The sequence below is a fragment of the Microcebus murinus genome, chromosome 12 (assembly GCF_040939455.1).
Source record: "Microcebus murinus isolate Inina chromosome 12, M.murinus_Inina_mat1.0, whole genome shotgun sequence".
Lineage (NCBI taxonomy): Eukaryota > Metazoa > Chordata > Mammalia > Primates > Cheirogaleidae > Microcebus > Microcebus murinus.
Window position 1 is genome coordinate 34,977,950 of NC_134115.1, and position 21,790 is coordinate 34,999,739.

General features: G+C 43.3%; 1 protein-coding gene across 1 annotated transcript in view; it reads right to left on the reverse strand.

Annotated features, from left to right (window-relative positions):
• Positions 1 to 21,790, reverse strand: part of GLDC (glycine decarboxylase) — an 86,314-nt gene that overhangs the window by 36,921 nt on the left and 27,603 nt on the right. The window contains exons 4-15 of the mRNA XM_012738363.2: positions 18,884 to 19,048; positions 15,782 to 15,859; positions 14,683 to 14,830; positions 14,158 to 14,354; positions 13,095 to 13,191; positions 9,185 to 9,290; positions 8,271 to 8,410; positions 7,620 to 7,700; positions 6,369 to 6,466; positions 5,795 to 5,879; positions 5,581 to 5,622; positions 4,720 to 4,862 (exon numbers count right to left, since the gene is read on the reverse strand). Coding sequence (XP_012593817.1) covers positions 4,720 to 4,862; positions 5,581 to 5,622; positions 5,795 to 5,879; positions 6,369 to 6,466; positions 7,620 to 7,700; positions 8,271 to 8,410; positions 9,185 to 9,290; positions 13,095 to 13,191; positions 14,158 to 14,354; positions 14,683 to 14,830; positions 15,782 to 15,859; positions 18,884 to 19,048 — 1,380 coding nt within the window. The remainder of the gene's footprint in view (positions 1 to 4,719; positions 4,863 to 5,580; positions 5,623 to 5,794; positions 5,880 to 6,368; positions 6,467 to 7,619; positions 7,701 to 8,270; positions 8,411 to 9,184; positions 9,291 to 13,094; positions 13,192 to 14,157; positions 14,355 to 14,682; positions 14,831 to 15,781; positions 15,860 to 18,883; positions 19,049 to 21,790) is intronic.

The following is a 21,790-nucleotide window of genomic DNA, read 5'->3' on the forward strand; positions in this document are numbered from 1 at the left end:
TAGGGGTCTGTCCACAGACACTGGCTATGCCTTAATTAAGGAATTCGCTCTTCTATTTCATAGGACAGAAGCCTACAACATGACTGAGTAGGAAGCCACATAATAGACTCTTAAAGGCCTCACAGTTTCTGAGTTCTAACCTTTCCCTTGAGTCGATGAACTCTCTCTCAGAAAAAACAAGCCCACTGATGAGAAAGGCCTTGCTGCCCTGTGTAAGGAGGCAAGGAATGACTGGAGAAAGGAACGCCTCTGTGCACATAACATAGAAATGCTCCAGATCAGAAGACGGGGAGGAAAGGCCAACAGCAAGGATAAGGCTGAGACATCAGGGGAACGAGCAGAAAATCCAGGTTCGGGCCTGTAAATTACATTTTATTGTCCTACTTGGTTATTTTAGGACCACATAGTTGTATTTTATGTCCCCTTGATGGTACATATTACTCTATCCTACAGAGTTTGAACTGGGAGCCCTTGGGAGCCTTCCTCACTTTACTTTTCAAGACTGGGGTGCCGCTAATGGAGAACGAGGGGTACGGTGTGACCCAGCTGCAAAGCCCACTTCATCATCCCACCAGCTGATGGAGAAGCCCTTTGAGATCAGGAGAACCAGTGGAAATGAGCCTGCAGGCAACTTACTATGCTTTTATTTCAGTGTGCATGTTCCCCCACAATAAACATAACTCTCTTTTAAGTTTTTAATTTTAAAAATTTAACCTTTTTTTTAAAAAGGGCCAAAAAAAATGAATGTTATTTTTTTAAAAAAAAGAAAAGGAGTGGGGGCAAAAAATAAAATCACCTGTTATTCTACCACCTTGAGATAACCATTTGAGTTCCATTGTTAGGTTTGCTCCCGGTGGGAAGTTAGACTTCGATAGTGACCATAAAGCCTGTGAGACAAAAGCCACAGGAGTCTGCAGAGTTCCAGGTTCTAAATCGAGCTTCAACCAGACAGCTTGCAGGACTGCAGACAGCTGAGCAACGCCCCAACACTGGCATTCCTATCCCCCCTGATAAGAACTGAGCTACCGCCCTTCCCTATCTCTGCAGGTACTGTCCATCACCCCCCCCCAAAAAAACCCTCTATAAAACCTAAGGCTTTCCCCTCCCTCTTGGTGGATGCTCTTTTGGCTTCCACCCATCTGCACCCAGATGGTCAAATAAACAGCATTTTGAAGCCAGGCACGGTGGCTCACGCCTGTAATCCTAGCACTCTGGGAGGCTGAGGTGGGCGGATTGCTCGAGGTCAGGAGTTCGAAACTAGCCTGAGCAAGAGCAAGACCCCCGTCTCTACTATAAATAGAAATTAATTGGCCAACTAATATATATGGAAAAAATTAGCCAGGCATGGTGGTGCATGCCTGTAGTCCCAGCTACTCAGGAGGCTGAGGCAGAAGGATCGCTTGAGCTCAGGAGTTTGAGGTTGCTGTGAGCTAGGCTGATGCCACGGCACTCACTCTAGCCTGGGCAACAAAGTGAGACTGTCTCAAAAAAAAAACAAAAAAAAAATTACATATAGATTGCTACATCGGGTAATAATTCTTTTTGTTGGCCGGATGCGGTGGCCTCACGCCTGCAATCCTAGCACTCTGGGAGGCCGAGGTGGGCGGATTGCTCGAGGTCAGGAGTTCAAACTAGCCTGAGCAAGAGCGAGACCCCCGTCTCTACTATAAATAGAAAGAAATTAATTGGCCAACTAATGTATATAGAAAAAATTAGCCGGGCATAGTGGAGCATGTCTGTAGTCCCAGCTACTCGGGAGGCTGAGACAGTAGGATTGCTTGAGCCCAGGAGTTTGAGGTTGCTAGGCTGATGCCACGGCACTCACTCTAGCCTGGGCAACAAAGTGAGACTCTGTCTCAAAATAAAATAATAATAATAATAATTCTTTTTGTTTACCATAGGAATCAAAAAGTTTAGAGTTGCTTTTGTGCATCAAAGGACACTAACAACAGAGTGAAAGAGAAACCCATGGCCTGGGCACAGTGGCTCATGCCTGTAATCCTAGCACTCTTGAGAGGCCGAGGTGGGAGGATCGCTCAAGGTTAGGAGTTCAAAACCAGCCTGAGCAATAGCGAGACCCCATCTCTACTAAAAATAGAAATTAATTGCCCAACTAAAAATATATAGAAAACAATTAGCTGGGCATGGCGGTGCATCTCTGTAGTCCCAGCTACTCGGGAGGCTGAGGCAGGAGGATTGCTTGAGCCCAAGAGTTTGAGGTTGCTATGAGCTAGGCTGACACCACGGGCATTCTAGCCCAGGCAACAGAATGAGACTCTGTCTCAAAAAAAAAAAAAAAAAAGAAAAGAAAAGAAACCCATGGAAGGAAGTGCTTGCAAATAATATATCAGATCATATGATAAGGAATTAATAGCCATAATATATAAAGAACTTCTAAAACTCAGCAACAAACATCCCTCCACAAATAACACAATTATAAAATGGGCAAAAGACTTGAATAGGTATTTCTCCAAAGAAGATATGCAAATGCACAAGCATATGAAAAGATGCTGAACATCACTAATCATTAGGCAAATACAAATCAAACTCACACTACTTCCCATCTACCAGAATGGCATTTTTTAAAGAAATAGAAAGTAACAAATATTGGAGAAGATGTGAGGAAATTAGAACCTTTGTACATTAGTGTGTTAAATGGTGCAGCCACAGTGAAAAACAGTATGGAGGCTCTGCAAAAACTTAAACATAGAATTATCATATATCCAACAATTTCACTTCTGGATATACAAGGTCTGTCTGGAAAGTATCCAGCCATGTAACTGTTCTCGTTATACTAACAACAGCTTGATACTTTCTGGACACACCTTGGGGTACTACTCATAAAATTTTAGATATTTATGCAACAATGTTCATAGCAGCATTTTTCACAATAGCCAAAAGGTTATAACAACCCAAATGTCCATAGATTGAGAAACAAAATGTGGTATGTGTGTGTATGTGTATGTATGTGTATATATATATATATATATATATCTCAAATGGAATATCAACTGGGGAGCTTTAAAGAAATACTAATGCCTAGGGCCCATCCTTCACCCCAGCTGTTCTCTACTGAGATTGTGATTCAATCAGTGATTGTGATCTGGACATCAGTTTTATAAGGTCACTATGTGATTCAAATTTCCAGCCACAGTTGGGAACCATTGCCTTATGGGAAAACAAACTTCCTCATTCTTAGGTCAGTCTTCTGGGACCCTGGCTGGGATCACAATTTACTGGAAGGGCTAATGACTTAGAGGAGAAAAAAACTAAATCTTGAAAAATTACTCTCCAGTATGCTACTGAACATGTGATCCTATTCCACCACTAGAGGGCGAAGTTTCTTCATTTTCAACATTCAATACATGTATTATCGCCTCCAGTTAAGAATTCTCTCGCCTGGGGGTTGGACACGCTTGATGGTCTGGCACAGCAGGGGGGGTGGGGAGGGGTGGCAGGGGCACCCTAACAATATTTGTACCCCCATAATATGATAAAGTAAAAGGAAAAAAAAGGAGAAAAAAGAATTCACTCAGGTTCCTCACTTACATTAAAAAAAAACCCAAAACTGAATAATGTTGTTGCCATTGAGACAGAGTCTCTATGTGTTGCCCAGGCTAGAGGGCAGTGGCATCACCATGGCTCACTGCAGCCTCAAACGCCTGGGTTCAAGCCATCCTCCTGCCTCAGCTTGCTTATATTTGATTAAGATCTGATTGCTTTCTGTCTCAGAAAACGAAACAATGAACATCTCAGTTTAAAACTCATTTGATTTCTGTCTCTCGAAATAGAAAGTCTGCATTCCTAACCAGCCACCAGGTGATGCCAAAATGCTGACACTGCTGGGGAGAACCACACGCTGAGTGGTAGGAGGTGGAGACCGTAGGGGCCTCATCTTCTGAACACGTCCTAAGACGCTAACTCACACACAGTTGACATGTCTGCCTGCCTGTCCATCTGTGTATCTATCTAACTAGCCATCATCTACCCCCATGCAGGGAGACAGATCACAAATCCAGGATTCCAAATTGGCTGTTTATCAGAATCACGTGGTTGCTTCTTAACCACTTCAGTACCAGTGTCGACTGTAGTCGACAGCCACAGATGAACGCACACTGCGACTTCAGCCGATAGCCATGATATGACTTTTCTAATTTTTCATTTATCAAAATAAAATTGTGAACATTTAAAAATAACGTAATGAAAAAACATATGTATATGTTACCTATTCTGATATTTACATTACAAGGAAAGCTGCCTGTAAAATAAAACAAGCTTTCAGTGCTTTCAAGCTTTCCTCATCACACAAGAGCAAAAAGGAATCGCGTTAATGCACAGCACAGACTGTCGCGCGGACTGTGAGTGCCGGCTGTGGGCAAGGTTTCCTGGCCGGTGAGCGCTGTACCGAGGTGGTTAATGACAGAACCAAGCAGGACCCAGGTTCTCCTGGCCCTACTAGATTGAGACACTACTGCTTGTTGAGAGTTAACTCATGTGCTCCATCCTTACTCCCGGGATGTGCCATCCACAGGGGTCTAGCTAGTTTCCAAAGATGGCCCATAATGAACCACACCTCCCAACATTCACACCGTGTGCTGGCCCTTCTCACATTCAATCAGAGCTGGCCCTCTGACTTCCTGTAACAGATAGAATGAGACCACTTTGGTCCTTCTAGTCATGTCACTCCAGTCACGAGAACAGGGAAAGCAATCCTCTTACCTATTTGGCTGGAAAGAGATGTGGTCGTACCCTGTGAGTTCACACAGATCCTTCTCAAGCTCTCGGAAAAGCTGCTGATACCCTTGAGCTTGTTCTAGAGGCACAAAGGGGTGGATGTTTGCAAATTCTTTCCACGTGATAGGCTGAAAAGCAAGAGGGGAGGAAAAAATGCGTGTGCGTATTGTAATAGCTATAATAATGATAATTTTTAAAAAGATGATGATAATAAGAGCTAAGGTGAAGAGTGCCTACTATGTATGTGCAAGGCACTGTTCTAAGTGCTTTAAATGTTAATTTGTTTAAGCCTGATCACAATTTTATAAGGTATGAACTCAGCCTCCTGAGTAGCTGGGAACTAGAGGCACTCGCCACCACGCCCACCTAATTTTACTATTTTTAGTAGAGATAGGGGGGTGTCTCACAATGTTGCTAGGCTCCTGGCCTCAAGCTATCCTCCCAAATCGGCCTCCCAAAGTGCTAGGAATAGAGGCATGGACTACCATGCCTGGTCTGATAAAGCTTTTAACATGACAGGTTTAAAATAGGGGGGCAGGTATCCTTCACTCATGGGGGTTGACTCATTCCTTCTCTGGAATGTAAAAAAAGAAAAAAATTGGGGGTGGGGGGAGGAAAGGTATAAATATATTTAATTAATGTTTTAAAAAATAATTTTCCCCATGAATTGGAATGATCAATTGTGAGAAATATAGGGTTTCTCCAAGATTGGTGAATGGCAAGGTAAAGGATTGTTAAAGTAATTACTAAATCACACTCCCAGTAGATTTTACTAGTTGAGGGCTTATGTAGAAGCCAGAACACTGCCCCTACTAAGCACCCTCATAACAGAAGTGACCTACTTACTGTGAGTTCAGATGAACTATTGAGTTTCATGGTGCAGGATCCCTTTAAGAAGCAAATCCAAACGTATCATATTAGTGATTTCCTACCATCCACAGATCAACCCTTGCATCTCCCCACACGGCCACCCTTCTTCCCTCCTGCAGCACATTATCACAACCCCAGAGGTGGAACTGGGGTAGGACTGGGTGTGGGAAGAAAAGCCACAAACAACTACCAGCGGAATCATGCTGTGAACAAGGGAAATATCTCTGTTTTCCAGTTTCTTCATATACCGGACAATGTTTGTTTCTGAGTGATAGCTGTGAACAGAAACCACATAATTAGAGCCAATAAAATTAGATAAGCATGCATACACATCCTCCTGAGCGATAAGACACACCGAGATCTACCTTCAAAATACAGATCATTTCGGCGGTGGGCAACATGTCAACTACACAGCACAAAGCAGTGCACGGAACCCGCACGGACCGTAGAGATGCCCTGAGACAAGAAGCTGCCTGTGGGCAGGAGAGGCAGGTTGGGAAGTAGAAGAGATGGGGCTCCTGGGAATAAAGTTCAGCCTGGCAACTGTACATCCAAACTCCCCTCTTCCTGACAGTGCCAAGGGGGCAGAGCCACCAGGAATCCAGGTGTCAGGAATGGGGTCCTTACGGTGACGATGTATCAGTGAGCCGCAGCGGAGCCACAATAACCCAGGCCACATAACAGACAGAGACATCATTTCTGGACCGAGCTCCCTAGCTTGTGGCCACAGTACAAGATGCAGAAGTCCCACAAGACCCCCAAACCTGTTGAAGACTTGGTGTGTGAGGAACGGGCTGGACCTCTTGAATGCGGAGGCTGGAATACCTCTCCGCTCCTCGCCCATGCTCTCGGCAAGCAGCTCCTGCACGGAGAGAGCACGGAACTAAGGGCGGGCACCGTGCCTGGAACCACATGTGGCCATCCAGGGTTCCGAATGGAACAGGAGAAAACACATGCAAACGTGTCTGATGAGGGCTGAATGACCAGAACACATGATGAAATACGTGGCTTACTCCTCGTGGCCCAGCTGACGGTGTGGCTGTTCTGAGCCCTCAGTGGGTGCTCCAGAAACATTCCCCAAATGCATGGACCAAGTATCTCTGACTACATCAAAAGCAAAGTTCTAGAGGGAAGAGCTGAGCTAGTTCCGAGTGATGACTGTACACTAGGTGGGGCAGCGTGCTGTGATTAACACCTGCCACACGTCGCCACAGATCTAGGTAGCTGCTGACTGCTCTCTTTCACTCTAGTCCATGGAGTGGAAACTCTCACTTGTCCCTCTGCTGCTTCCTTCTTTTAGAAAGGAAGTCAGTCACACTGAACTGCTTACGGTTCTCACGTAAGCTCTCGCCTAGCCTTTACGGCTGCTTTTCCCAGTGTCTAGAACACCCTGACCTCATCTTCCTTTTCCTCTATTGTGCCACCATGGTCTAGATAACTCCTGCTCATCTTTCAGAGCTTGGGACAATTTCTTCCAAGTCTTGGTGAGGCGTGTGTCTTCTGTGCTCACAGAACATCTTGGCACACTGCCCATCGTACCATATCACCTGGGTGGTGGGTAATCTTGTGCTTGTTTTTCTGGATCCTCATTAGACTACATCTCCAAGCGGGCAGGAAGAATGTCTAACTCACAACTATGTCCTCACCCTAGCACAGTTCCTGGAACATATTAGGTCCTCAATAAATATTTAGTCAATGAATGAGTATCATAATTATCCCAGAATTGGACATATCCAAGATGCCAATGTTGTGAGTCATTGTTTTAGAGACAGTTCCAATCACAGTCCTTCCAGCTGGTCCAGCTGCATGGTCCTGGCTGGGGCCCTACAACAGTGACCTCTAGCCGTGAGTGGTCACAATAGCAAGGGACAGTCAGTGGCATAATTTGAACAGCAAGCTGCCAATATCTTACCTGGGCCCCACTCCCTCACACTCAGGCCCACCACAGGATAAGGTATCTACGACAGCACCTCTAGTTGTCATTGGGGGGAAACGCATGCTTTCATTTTACTTACTGCAGACGACTCACAGCCAAAGATCCACAACAAATCATCCAGATCTTTTTCATTGACTGTTTCATCAAGAGAAATACCAAGCTACAGAAATAAAAACAAAATGGAAAATATAGCTTTAAACTCCGTGAGTGTGGAGGAAGTCCAAGAAAGGTCAAAGGGGAGAAGGTGCTGAACAACATTCCAAAGTCAGCCAAATATCAGGGTACCATTATATATCCAAGCGGACCCTTATGGGGAGGCAACTAGGCCACCTCCGGGCTTCTAACATTCCAGTGGCTGCAGGGCACTCTTACTGGAACGAGATATGTTTACCTTTTCCTTCCCTCAACTTACTTTATTATATTACTACTCAGAGTCTTTACTTGAAAAAGCCATATTCAAGAGAAGTATTATGGGAAAAATATGTGCCTTTGAGTCCCATATATGAAAGAAAACATAAGTCTTAAGGTAACCAGAGGACAAACTAACTACCCTTTAATGAAAAGGTCACAGTATTGCATATTGGAAATGAAACTTCTCTACAAAAAAAAAAAAAAAAGACTATGCCTAAATTTTCAATGCTGATTTTTTAAAAAAATAAATACAAAATGTTTTAATGGGAAATTCAATAGAATTTAGAGAATCAATAAAAATACTGAAAATTTGACTTACTGTGCCATCCTTGAAGAGCCGGAAATTAATCTGCCGCTGAGCAGCCCTGTCCAAGACCTCCTTCACTGAGCAGCCACACTGAACCTTCAAGGTGTCAAAGAATAAGTCGTGCTGCAGTTGATGCCCCGCTCGCTTGAGACCTAGACAAGACGGAGAGCCACCAATCTCTAACACAGAAACCTTCTCCCAGGCATTGACATTTCACAGAGAAATACAGAGGTAAATTCTACTAGTCTGTTCCTGGTCCTAGCCAGTGTTCTTGGTGCCTGCATTGAAACAAATTAAACATTTTTATTACTATGCTATATATAGAAAATTATGACCGTTTCTGTGCATATGTGTCAGTATGTTATGTGTCTGTATGTTATATCAAATATATATGTATATTTCATTATATTTTTAAATAATTTAAATATGTCATGAGCATTTTTGCCTTTCTAAGATCAATATCTATATTATTATTATTATTATTTAATCTAAGAATCTCCAAATCAGGGTTATTTATTTTTTTAGACAGAGTGTCACTCTGTTGCCCAGGCTAGAGTGCCATGGCGTCAGCCTAGCTCACAGCAACCTCAAACTCCTGGGCTCAGGTGATCCTACTGTGCTACAGGCATGTGCCACGATGCCTGGCTAATTTTTTCTATTCTTTCTATTTTTACTAGAGCCAGGGTCTTGCTCTTGCTCAATTTGAGACCAGCTCAGGCTGGTCTCAAATTCCTGAGCTCAAACGATCCTCCCGCCTTGGCCTCCCAAAGTGCTAGGATTACAAGCATGAGCTACCATGCCCAGTCTCTCCTTTGACTTTTAATTTTGCATACAGCAGTGGATATGCAGCAAGTCTTCCATTTTATTCACTCAAATTAATCAGTCTTGTTATGCCCAGAAAGCTTTAAAACAGATAACCAACTCACCTTCCGACAAAATCAGAGTAGCATTATGCACCCTCCTAGCAATGTGCTCCAGCCCACGGGAACCGTGGTAGATTGCAAACATGGCAGCCATATTCGCCAAGAGAGCCTAAAAGTACAAGAACATTTAAATAATCAAGTTCATACATGAATGTGCAATGTCAAACAAAATAAAAGAAACAAAGAAAGGAAGGATCAAAATCAACAATATCATAGAAGACAATTAGCAAGAGGGAGGAATTACTTGACTTGGGATGCTCAAATTGAAAACAGGGACAGATAAAAATGATCACATTTCCTGCATTCTCTAGGATAGTTGGGGACCAGCTATAAGCTGGCTGACCACCTGACGGGAAACAGAGCATCCAAGGCACCGTAGAGTTACTATACTGTACCTTCAAATTTGACTGTTATAAAGGTTTTCATCCACGCCACATAATCATGTCACCCACAAGGGGAAGATCTGGCTGCCATCACACGTTGAGAAGCAATATTTAATGTTGGGAGGCACTGGAGCAATAAAGACCTCAGGGTGGAGCAGTGGGGAAGAAGCAAGATCTGAGGATTTTATACTCAAGCAACAAGCAAACACACAAGCTCTCAGGGAACACGATTTTGCTGAAGCCCTAAATAAAACACTAGAGCCTGAATTTCTCCCAACCAAGAGATGAATGGAGAATTTGGTGGCAAAGAACTGTCAAAGATGAAAATGAAGGATGCAAGGAAACAAAAAAAAAAAAAAAGAAAGAAAAAAAGTTGGCAGGAGATACTAGAAAGAGAAAACCAGAACCTTCTGGCTTATTGCCTATGACAGCAAGATCACTTTCTCTGGTAAAGGTACCTCTCTTGACCATTGGATTAAGGTTTTAGAAAAATATTTACAGGGAAGTGTGTGCTCTAGTGATACAGAGAATGAAAAGCATAGCATCAGAATCTCTCTGAGATAAGGGACCCAACTCCAGGACACTTCCAAGAGGGGGTCCCGCATGGGGAGCAAGGAAGGACTGACAGTGATGGCTTCTGGGGGGTGGAGGAGAGACAGAGGGTGGTTAAGGGTCAGGAACCAAAAAGTCTCAGACTCACCACCTGCGCAGCCCACTCTATTCTCCCACAGCCCCTCCCATCTCATTAGTCCAGCAGTGTGGTCTCCAATGGACTAGGTCAGCAGGTCTCCAATGGACTAGGTCAGCAAGGCCCATTTGTGGCCAGGGGCAGTGGCTCAGGCCTATAATCCTAACACTTTGGGAGGCTGGAGCAGGGGGTTTGTTTGAGGCCAGGAGCTCAAGACCAGCCTGGGCAACACAGTGAGACACTGTCTCTACAAAATATTTAAAAATTAGCTAGGTGTGATGGCACATGACTGTAGTCCCAGCTACTTGGGAGGCTGAGGTGGGAGGATTGCTTGAGGTTAGGAGTTCAAGACCAGCCTCCACAAAATAGCAAGACCCCATATCTACAAAAATTTTTAAAAATTAGCCAGGCTACTTGGGAAGCTAAGGCAAGAAGATCACTTGAGGCCAGGTGCGGTGGCTCATGCCTGTAATCCTAGCACTCTGGGAGGCCGAGGCGGGCAGATTGCTCGAGGTCAAGAGTTCAAAACCAGCCTGAGCAATAGCGAGACCCCGTCTCTACTATAAATAGAAAGAAATTAATTGGCCAACTAATATGTAGAGAAAAAATTAGCCGGGCATGGTGGCGCATGCCTGTAGTCCCAGCTACTTGGGAGGCTGAGGCAGCAGGATTGCTTGAGCCCAGGAGTTTGAGGTTGCTGTGAGTTAGGCTGACGCCATGGCACTCACTCTAGCCTGGGCAACAAAGCGAGACTGTCTCAAAAGAAAAAAAAAAAGAAGATCACTTGAGCCTAGGAGTTAGAGGTTGCAGTGAGCTGTGATCATGCCAGTACACTCCAGTTGGACAACAAGAGGGGAGATGCTGTCTCAGAAGAATTCAAAACAAAACAAAACACGAAAAACAGGTTGCCATTCTTGGGCTGCTCTTGATTCCTTCTAACTTTGTCATGATGGCACACAGTGAGGGTGCGAGAGCTATGATGCACTCCACCCCAGGTTACCGAGCAAAGACCTGTCTCAAAAGAAAAAGAAAAGGATATGGAACAGTTGCTACAGGAAGCAGGAGGCTGGAGTGGGTCAAAGTACAGAGCTCAAAGGAACAACTCAAAAGGCATCAGCCACCTCCTAACAAAAAGGGATAATTTAGTGTTACAAAGAACGATACTGGACTTAGGAGTAACGGCAACCAATTATGAAAAAGAACACATGGAGAGGATCAACAAAATGAGAAGAAGAAAATCAGACAAGACAGAGGATGGCCATCTCCAGGTTAAAAGTCATTTTAGTAATTGCTGAAAAAGACACAGACCTTTTCAAACTCCCGACCATGAGTGATCCTCCCGCCTCGGCCTCCCAGAGTGCTAGGATGACAGGCGTGAGCCACCGCGCCCGGCCGACACAGACCTTTTATACCCCAAGTTAAATGATGAAATATCAGCTATACGTGAACTAGAAGAAATTAAAAAGCAGGAACATAAGTTTTGTTCATTGCAGCTCAAGATCACCTGGAAAATGAAACTTGAGGCAGAAAACCAAGGCCCTAAAAGGCATTATGATCAGACAGACACTTCTGGAAGAACATGGACAGAAGGAACAAGGGGACAAGAGAAGTCAGCAGCAGAGGAAGGAAAAACATGTAAGCAGAGAATTCAACTCATGGATGGAAAGCTGCAGAAAGTAAAGGCATCGTATAAAGATTGACTTGTTCTTCAACAGAGGAAAAACCTGTGATAACTGGCTGTTTCCCATGGTACTGGAAGGGCTCTAACCTGAAAAGAGACAGCACCTTCCTGAGGCAAAAAGAACAACTGAGAAACGGCTCCAAAGACCAGTGGCTGTAGGACCAACTATAACAAGACCTTATTGCCCAGTGCCTTCGTAGAGACTTTCTAAAACCCAGCAGTGGTTCGAGCAGCCAATGCCCTATGAGACAAGGGCATTAAACCTCCATTGAAGTTTCTATGACATCTCTCCCTCTCTCTGACCCTTACCAGAAGAGATGCATTTAGAGTGGACCCTACACGCAGGAGTGGGCCTCTACCTGACCCTAGGGGTTGGCTGGTCTCAAGAACCCTCTGAGCTGGGGGGAAGGGATGACAAATTACCTGTGGTGTACAATGGCCACTATTCAGGTGATGGGTACACTGACAGCCCACACTTCACCACCATGCAATACAAATATGTGATGGAACTTGTACCCCTAAGTCTTTTGAAAATTTTTTTTAAAAAAGGAAAAAAGGGACCCTCTGATTTAAGCCCCAGAGCAACTTCAAGGAGAAGTTCTTCTCAGGGAGACTGCCGTGACCACCACAAGCTGGTCCCTCACGCTGTTACCTCAACTGCCCTCAATTTGCCTTCCTCATCCTGGTCCTGGAGAGCCTTCATTGCAGCCCAAAAAGCAGATGCCCCTATCCCCACCCGGACTGGACCTGCCCCAAGGCCAAGAACACTAGAGACTCTGATGCCAGCTTTTATAGCACACTTAAAATACATGTAAATACAGAGTAAAGAGCAGTCCTTTCTTTAAGCTGAATCTGGTCAGGATTTAACAATGTGATTTTAGGTAAAAGAGAAACTAATAATGCTTTTTAAAATATATATTAAAACACATATGGTGATGCAAATGCACAGGCAAAGGGTGTGCATTAACAGAACACCAGTAAGATACATCGTTTCGTATTTTGGTTCTGAAAAGACCACGAGCCTTTTCTACTGATAAGATCTTGCCATTTCTGGCGCACACACTGCTCAGCTGGAGGTGAATGCATGAGCAAATCAGTGAATGAACGAGCAGCTCATTTCTGTCGATTAAGGCATTAATGGTCAGGTCAGACGTGATTTACCTGAGCTGTGCAGATGTTGCTGGTAGCCCTATCTCTCCGGATGTGCTGCTCCCTGGTTTGAAGAGCAAGACGATACACTTCTTTCCCAGTGACATCTCTGGACCAGTAATAAAGCATACAGTTAGCATGGGTGGCACCAGGAGTTGCAATAAATAGATCTGCTTTATTCCTTCCCGGCTTCAAGTGAATCCAGCAAATCTACTTGGATGTCAATTTCCTCTTCTATATAGGACTAGTGATTTCTTTCTTTCTTTTTTTTTGAGACAGAGTCTGTTGCCTGGGCTAGAGTGCCATGGCATCAGCCAAGCTCACAACAACCTCAAACTCCTGGGCTCAAGTGATTCTCCTGCCTCATCCTCCCCAACTCCTACGTACCTAGTGCTATAGGTGTGAGCCACCATGCCCAGCTAATTTTTTTTTTCCCTGTTTATAGGTGACCAGCCAATTTTTTCTATTTTTACAAGAGGCAGGGTCTCACTCTTGCTCAGGCTAGTCTTCAACTCCCGACCTCACATGATCTTCCCACTTGGGCCTCCCAGAGTGCTAGGATTACAGGCGTGAGCCACCGCGCCTGGCCTATCTATGTTCTTAATCTGAGAAGCTTCACCAATAAGCATTAAAGACAGCACATTTGGAGCTCACTCCAATGGCCAAGTGGCAGGAGCCTCTGGGAAATAATGTGGACCACACTGAGTGTGTGCTCTGTGATCGCTCATTGCACTTGTCTTTACAGAATCCATGTGGCATGAAAGTACTTTTGTGAAACTGTTTAAATGCAAAACACACCAAAAATATTCAGTTTTTAGGGGATTCTATCAACCTAAACAAATTCACTTACATGACTTCAATTCTAATACACTGTAAATTATACATATGCTTTCTCAAATATGTACATATATGCTCATACCACATACGAATTCTCTCTTCTGAATCTGCATTGCACATTTGCTTACTTGACCTAACACGACCCAGTTCCATTCAGAGAGAAATCAATGATGTGATCAGGGGAAGGACAGAGGGAAACATCACCTCGATAAAAGGGGAGAAACATGGGTGGCTTTACCGTGTTACGCCCACCATTCTTCCAGGCATCATCCTCACCAAGTTTTCTCTGACAGCAAAAAAGGCTGCGTGTGGCCCCCCATAGCCCAGGGGCACTCCAAATCTCTGGGAGCTGCCCAGGGCAATGTCTACCCCAAATTCTCCAGGTGGCCTCAGGATGCACAGAGCCAAAAGGTCGGTAGCACAGCAGGCCAGGCTCTAGAAAGGAAAAGAGAAAAAAGGGTCAAGGTTGCTACCTTTCCCTGACAGGGGTGGCAGGGGGGGGGATGGGGGAGGGGGAAGGTGGTAAATTATCTCAACCAGAGCCAGGCTGGCAGAGCGGACTCACATCCTGCAAACTCCATTTGCTCACTCATTCGTTCAACAAATATTTACTGAATGCCTGCCGTGTGCCAGGAATCGGTGAGCAAAACAAACGTGAAGAATGGAGGAAGGAGAGTTTTTCCATTCCACGGGATAACCGTAAGGAAATCACGGCACAGCAAAGGACACACAAATGTTAGACGGACAGGCGGAGCTTGCGTACCGCAGTCTCGTGGGCTCTCTCCACGAGTTCCGTGAAGTCTTCCACCTTCCCCTCAGTGTCTGGGTACTGGAACAAGACTCCACTGACATCTTTTCCGCTGAAATCCATTTCATGGGGTAACTTCAGCTCAATGAGGACTCCAGCGTATCTGGAGACACAGAGGACAAAGAACAATCGTGATCGTGCTTCCCATTCACAAGGGAAAATTAATTAACTAAACTTTCCTTTCGGCAAGACAGCCTTCATTGTCTACAGCAACCCGAGTCGGTGGTCACAGAGCTTCACGGCAACTCAAGTGCCTTCAACAGCTCAGCTTCTGTTCCTCTCTCCTGCCCCTACCACCCTCCTCCCCTTCCCCCGTCCTGTCACTATCTGCCCGAGAGAGGAACGGGTCAGCCCTTCCTGGGGCTACGGAACTGATACCCGTAACAACAGAGCCGTCACCACTGTCACCTTGATTATTCTTAAGCAACTGGAAAGGCATCAGTAAGACGAGGAGGAAGAATTCCTTATATTCTTAGAAGTATATAATGCCATTCACACGTCAGAAAACCCCTTTTGAAGGGATGGTGGTATTGATGGAGGGAAGAATGCCCAACTTTTGTAAAGGAGAAAGCAAGTAGCTACCAGTGGTGGTTGTGCCAGGTTTGTTTTACCCAATTAAGGCCCCAAACAAATATAATACATTTTAAACTACACCATACTACTACACCTAGCATTGTGCATCCCCTGTGAAATATGTTTGTAAGGAACACACACAAGATCATAACTTAAGTTGTATGTGAGTTTCATTTATTCCCTCTGTTTTTCAAACTTTCCAAAACACCATTGAAATGACTTTTATGTTTTAATTTCTTTTTATAAAAGAAAACAAAAAAGTTGGTAAATTACTTAAAGCAAAGGCAACTGTGTATTTTCTCCTCAATTCTGACATAGTTTTCTTACCAGAGAGATGTCTGGAAGAAAGTGGAAGGGAAAGCAAAACTCAACAACCCGCCTTTGAACCACGTTCACCTCTACTCAGTTTGGAAGTGAGAAAAAAAAGAGAAACAGCAGCTATCAGGAGCATGAGTTCAAAACACAAATAAAATTAAATTACTTGGCTCGAGTCTGGACAACAGCTATTGTCTGTGGGTGGCAACGGGGGTCAACAAAAAATTTCCTCCTCTTGTTGTGCCTGTTGAAAAGAAAAAGCACATTCAAACATGAACATTAAAGAAATCAGACTGCTTTTTAAAAAAAAAAAAAATTTATAGATGGGGTCATGCTATGTTGTCCTGCCTGGTCTCAAACTCCTGGCCTCAAACACTGTTTCTGCCTGAACCATCCCAAAGTGGTAGGATTACTGGCATGAGCCACTGTGCCCGGATGAAAATCAGACTAACTTTTAAAAAGGCAAAGCAATCGCGTTACTTAGGATAAGTCTAAGCAGAGTACAAAAACAGTCATCAATAACCAATGACATTTACTGATTGGAATTCTACTTAGATCTGATTCTTGTTCTCATCCCATTTAGTAAATTCAGTCGTAAAATCATTGAACGTGTAAAAAAAATACCAAGAGGAAAAAAAGAAAAGCAAAAGGCAATGATTAGATACAAGCAAAAATGTAAAAATCAACTATGCTAAATAAAAACCTTAGAATTTTATTGCTAAAGGAGCATTGAGAGATAATCTAAACACAATTCAAGAGGGAAAGGACTCAGGCTGTGACGTGTGCAGGGCCACAGGGCTCTTGAAGGAGAGGCCCAGAGTTCTCCTAGGAGCTGTTTAGCAGTCTGTGGTTTCAGGAAATAAAACAGGTGGGGACAATTCACAGTTCATGTATCATGAGCACATCTGGATAAAAGGAGAAGGTGAAGGTGGGGTACATGTACACTGTGGGATACATTTAATTTCCCCAAAAGTTACACAATGAACAGTCAACAGTGGCTCCCTCAGGGAGCCAGGACTGGGGGAAAAAGAAGGTTTTGCTTTTCATTATACGCTGCTCAACATTTGACTTCTTTTTCACTATGTACAGGTATTACGTTTATACTAAACATAAGTTTATTATATGTTTATTATAAACATATAATAAACATAAATTTAATGGAAAAGAAGTGGGGGAAATACAAAAGTGATTAGTTTTCCAATGCACACTGCCATTCACAGTTGGAATGTAAATAAATTTGGAGAAAAGGGCTATCTAAGCCTAAATGACCTGAATGGGAAGGTCACTTTTAGCTAAACATTTAAAAAGCACAAACCTAAGTTCCCAAGGCTGCTTTTCAAGGGTAAATGGAAAAGCAAGCCTGCAGGAATGGGAGTGAGAAGGAAGCAAGTGAAGCATCTGCGAAGTGTGATTAGCCCACGAACACCAAGCAGGTCAGGACAAACCCTGAACAGACCAACGAGGAAGCCCTCAGCATCTGCAAGTGTGAGAGGAAGGCTTTTCCATAGAAAAAGATGGGAGAGCAAAGAGAAGTTGGGAACAAGAAAGAGAACAGATAAAAATTAGTGGAAAGCTGAGAATAACCAGAGAGGTGGGTGGATAATATTCTTTTGTTGCTGTCTGTCCCTGACAGTAGAAAGAACCTGACCCCACCCTCCAAGGCTGTTCAGGAAACAAAGGCCTCTGGCTGGAATGCACCCCAGGGGCCCACATACGTGCCGAGCAAGCTTGGGGCTCACCCCCCTTGCAATGAAAGTCTGTGAAAGCCAGGGAACAGGTTTACACGGGCACTTGGGGCCTTGGGCACAAAACCTCAGACACATCATGCATGTGCCCAGATTTCCCAATAAGATGACCACATACATGAGAATTCTACCAGAAGTTACATTCCAAAGTACTCCCAAGGCAAAGAACAAAGGAAGGGGAGGAGGGGAAGAAAACAATTATTCACCGTGCACCATGACGCAGGCACTCTACTTCTAGAAATGGATCCTCAGGAATTACTCACATGTTTTGACAAAGATTTATAATAGTGACGCATATGAACTATTAACAACAGTAAAAGGTGAGACCAAACTAAATGTGTAACAACAAAGGTGAGTGAGGTGAAATAAATTATGGTACTTCCTCACAAGTGAGTATTGCCATGGAGACAATAAGTCATATTCTCCAAAGCTGATTAAAGAAATATGGAGTGTTCGCAGTATCTTGTAAAATAGGAAAAGAAAACACGTTATAAAATATTAAATACAACCTAAGAACAATATCCTTCATAAGAATATGATATTATATATACACTACATTATAGATGGCCGGTCCCTACTCAACATCCATTCTTCCCTTCACCCCGACTAACAGAACCAACATGTAAGGGGCAGCACTATGTTCACCTAAAAAAATTATTTCGCCAGGCTGCCTACAGGAAGGGGTGGCCAATGGAGTATAAGTGAAAGTTGTTAAATGGAGGCTTCTAAAAAACACTTTAAAGACAGCTCTCTTAGCTAGAAGTCTTCCTTATCCTTCGGTTTTTCTTCCTGGATGCAGATGCCACGGCTAGAGCTCCTACCGTGGTCTTCCGACCATGAGAACTAAAGCCTCACGAAGGTGGCAGAGAGGAGGAAGCATGGGTTCTTGATAAAATCTCAGAGTTGCTATAACGCCCTTGAACCTAACATTACCTCTGGACTTCACATTACATAGAGAAAACGAAATGTCTTTCTTATATAATGGTAGACAATAGTGGGTTTTTTGTGTTTTTTTTGAGACAAAGTCTCACTTTGTTGCCCAGACTAGAGTGAGTGCCGTGGCGTCAGCCTAGCTCACAGCAACCTCAAACTCCTGGGCTCAAGCCATCCTTCTGCCTCAGCCTCCTGAGTAGCTGGGACTACAGGTATGCGCCACCATGCCTGGCTAATTTTTTGTATATATTTTTTTAGTTGGTCAATTAATTTCTATTTTTAGTAGAGACAGGGTCTCGCTCAGGTTGGTTTCGAACCCCTGACCTCGAGCAATCCGCCTGCCTCAGCCTCCCAGAGTGCTAGGATTATAGGCGTGAGCCACCGCGCCCAGTAATAGTGAGGTTTTTAAAACCACTAATATTTCAGATCTTTCGTTAGCTAACTGATACAAGGACACTGATACAATGTGTCTCCCATACACAAAGCTGTGTGTGCGCGCGCTGCGTGCAACCAGGCCGGTGTAGCCAGGCTGCACAGCAGTCTGGAGGTTGTCCCTCAGCCCCGGAGGAACCCCAGGCTGAGCCCCTCACCTGTGGCACAGCTGCATCGCCTCTGCGGCTGCCGTCGCCTCATCCAGCAGGGATGCATTGGCCATGTCCAGGCCTGTGATGTCACACACCATGGTCTGATAGTTGAGTAGACTCTCCAGTCTCCCCTGAGACACTTCGGGCTGGTATGGGGTATACTGGGTGATCCTGTGGGGAAACAAAGGCCACGTCCAAACTGTGACTCTGCTGTTCAGAAGCTCACAAAATGCTTCCTTTGTAGAATTCAGTACCTGAAAGTTGTTGGCCTCTCTCTTGAGAACTTTTGTAAAGAAGCTCAGAATTAAATCATAGTAACAATATTGCTGTTTGGGGCTAATGATTACTTATTTTTCTATCCCTTTTTGTTATTTTTTATCTTACATTGTGATTTTAATCAACTTATTGTATAAATTTTCTTGATTTAAGCTGGCTCTTAAAATGCACTTGAGACTACCTAAGACATTATAAACAGAAATTTCACTTTCAATTATATTCCCTCTAGATTAAATAAAACATCATGCAGTTTACAATAGGAAAGCCTCCCAGAATCTAATAACACCTCCCCGCTTTTTGGGGGATCTTTTTTTATGCTAACAAGGAGAATGTACTAAGGATTTGAATTTTAACAGAAGTCCATTTAAGAACTCCCACTATCCAGTTACCAAGAGCCAGTGGAAGTTAACTCCATGACTATCAAAATTTAAGGATACAAATGTTTAGAAGGCAGCATAGACATGGATTATAATTTTATGTCCTCCAGTTATTAGCCAAGAATGTGGCTTTGGATATGTGAGTTAACCAACCTAGTCCCTTCATCCTTTTTTAAATTCCTTCATTCATTCACCCATTCTACAAATATTTCTGCCTAGTAAATGCCAATAACTATTATAGGTTTGTAAGCAAGATGGACAATAGTCCTTGGACTCAAGAAGACACTCTAATAGGGAAAAGAGACAATAAATAAATGAAATCACTTCAGACTGATAAATGTTTTAAAGAAAATAAAATTAGATAAGAGACAGGGGGACTGAGGGCTAGTGATAGAGCTGCCATGTTTTCACCAAAGATCTACTCACTCTAACTACCACCAAAGTGGGGCAGCTCTGAGGCCACGTACCTGCCTGGGACTGACATTGGTTTACATCTCTATTGGGTTTTTTTATTTTTTATTTTTTATTTTTTTGAGACAGAGTCTCACTTCGTTGCCCAGGCGAGAGTGCAGTGGCGTCAGCCTAGCTCACAGCAACCTCAAACTCCTGGATTCAAGTGATCCTCCTGCCTCAGCCTTCCAAGTAGCTGGGACTACAGGCATGCACCACCATGCCTGCCTAATTTTTTCTACATATATTTTTAATTTCTTTCTATTTTTAATTTCTTTCTATTTTTAGTAGAGACAGAGTCTCACACTTGCTCAGGCTGGTTTTGAACTCCTGACATTGACAGATTCTCCTGCTTTGGCCTCCCAGAGTGCTAGGATTATAGGCGTGAGTCACTGCGCCCGGCCCATCTCTATTGTTTTTGTACTTCCAAGCCAAAAAATTTAGGAAAAAGTTTTAGGTGTTTTATTTTGTTTCATTTTGCTTTTCATTTCTTCAAGCCCCTTTCTTTTCTCTCCTGTTACAGTAATCATGATCAGGATATTGTATCCATCTATTTTCTTTCTTTCTTTGCTCTTTTTTGAATGCTTCAAAATTAGTTATCTTCTTGTCTTTGAGGGAAAGTGGGGTAGGGAGGTTATCTTTCCAAGCAGTATAATGTCAAGACTTTGAAATAATTTCCTGAAACTTGTTGGTGTGACAGTATCTGTGTGTGTCTGGGTGTGTACAGCAGAATGAATTTTTGCTTTAGTTAACTCCCTTAACAGGCTGGCTTAGCAACTGTAAATTAGTCTGCTACATTCTAACTGGGTGGTGAACTGGAAGGAATGAGGCACACAATAATACATAGTGCAGGCCAGTAGAAAAGGAATCTGAACAAAAACAGGGTCATACAAAAGGCATAGAAAACTGGCAGTTGTGATCTCAAATCAGACAAGACCTTCACACATGGCTTGCCACCATGAACAGAGACGCACTAAAACGGGAATGATGAAACAAGTCAGACAACATGCATATAATGCAATACTATGCGCTTTTTGAAAATGGTGCTTTAAAAGAATTATTTCCTGACATGGAAGAGGCTCACCATATATTAACTTTAAAAGTAACATATAAAATACTATGATCTCATTTTTGTAAATTTGTGAAAACAAGTACGTGAACCAACATGTAAACTGGTTTTATCTGTGTGATGAGATTAACACTAACTTTTTTTTTTTTTGAGACAGAGTCTCGCTTTGTTGCCCAGGCTAGAGTGAGTGCCATGGCGTCAGCCTAGCTCACAGCAACCTCAAACTCCTGGGCTCAAGCGATCCTGCTGCCTCAGCCTCCCAAGTAGCTGGGACTACAGGCATGCGCCACCATGCCCGGCTAATTTTTTATATATAGATTAGTTGGCTAATTAATTTCTTTCTATTTCTAGTAGAGACAGGGTCTCGCTCTTGCTCAGGCTGGTTTCGAACTCCTGACCTCAAGCAATCCGCCCGCCTCGGCCTCTAACTTTTTTTTTAAATTGTAAGTTCCAAATATTAAAGACACCAGCTAACATATTAACCATCTTTTGTGGTTCATGAATACATTTACTAACTTTTTAATGATAATGTTATACATGTTTATAGTTACAAGTTGGAAATTCCAAATAACTATTAAGAAAACAAAATCACTAATAATCTACAAACTTTAAGGTCACTATAGTTAACATTTAGATGCATTTCTTTTCAGTCTATTTTCTACATCATAATCACATTTATATTTAAAAGTAGGATTATATTCTATGCAATGTTTTGTATTGTGATTTTTTTTCAGTTAACAT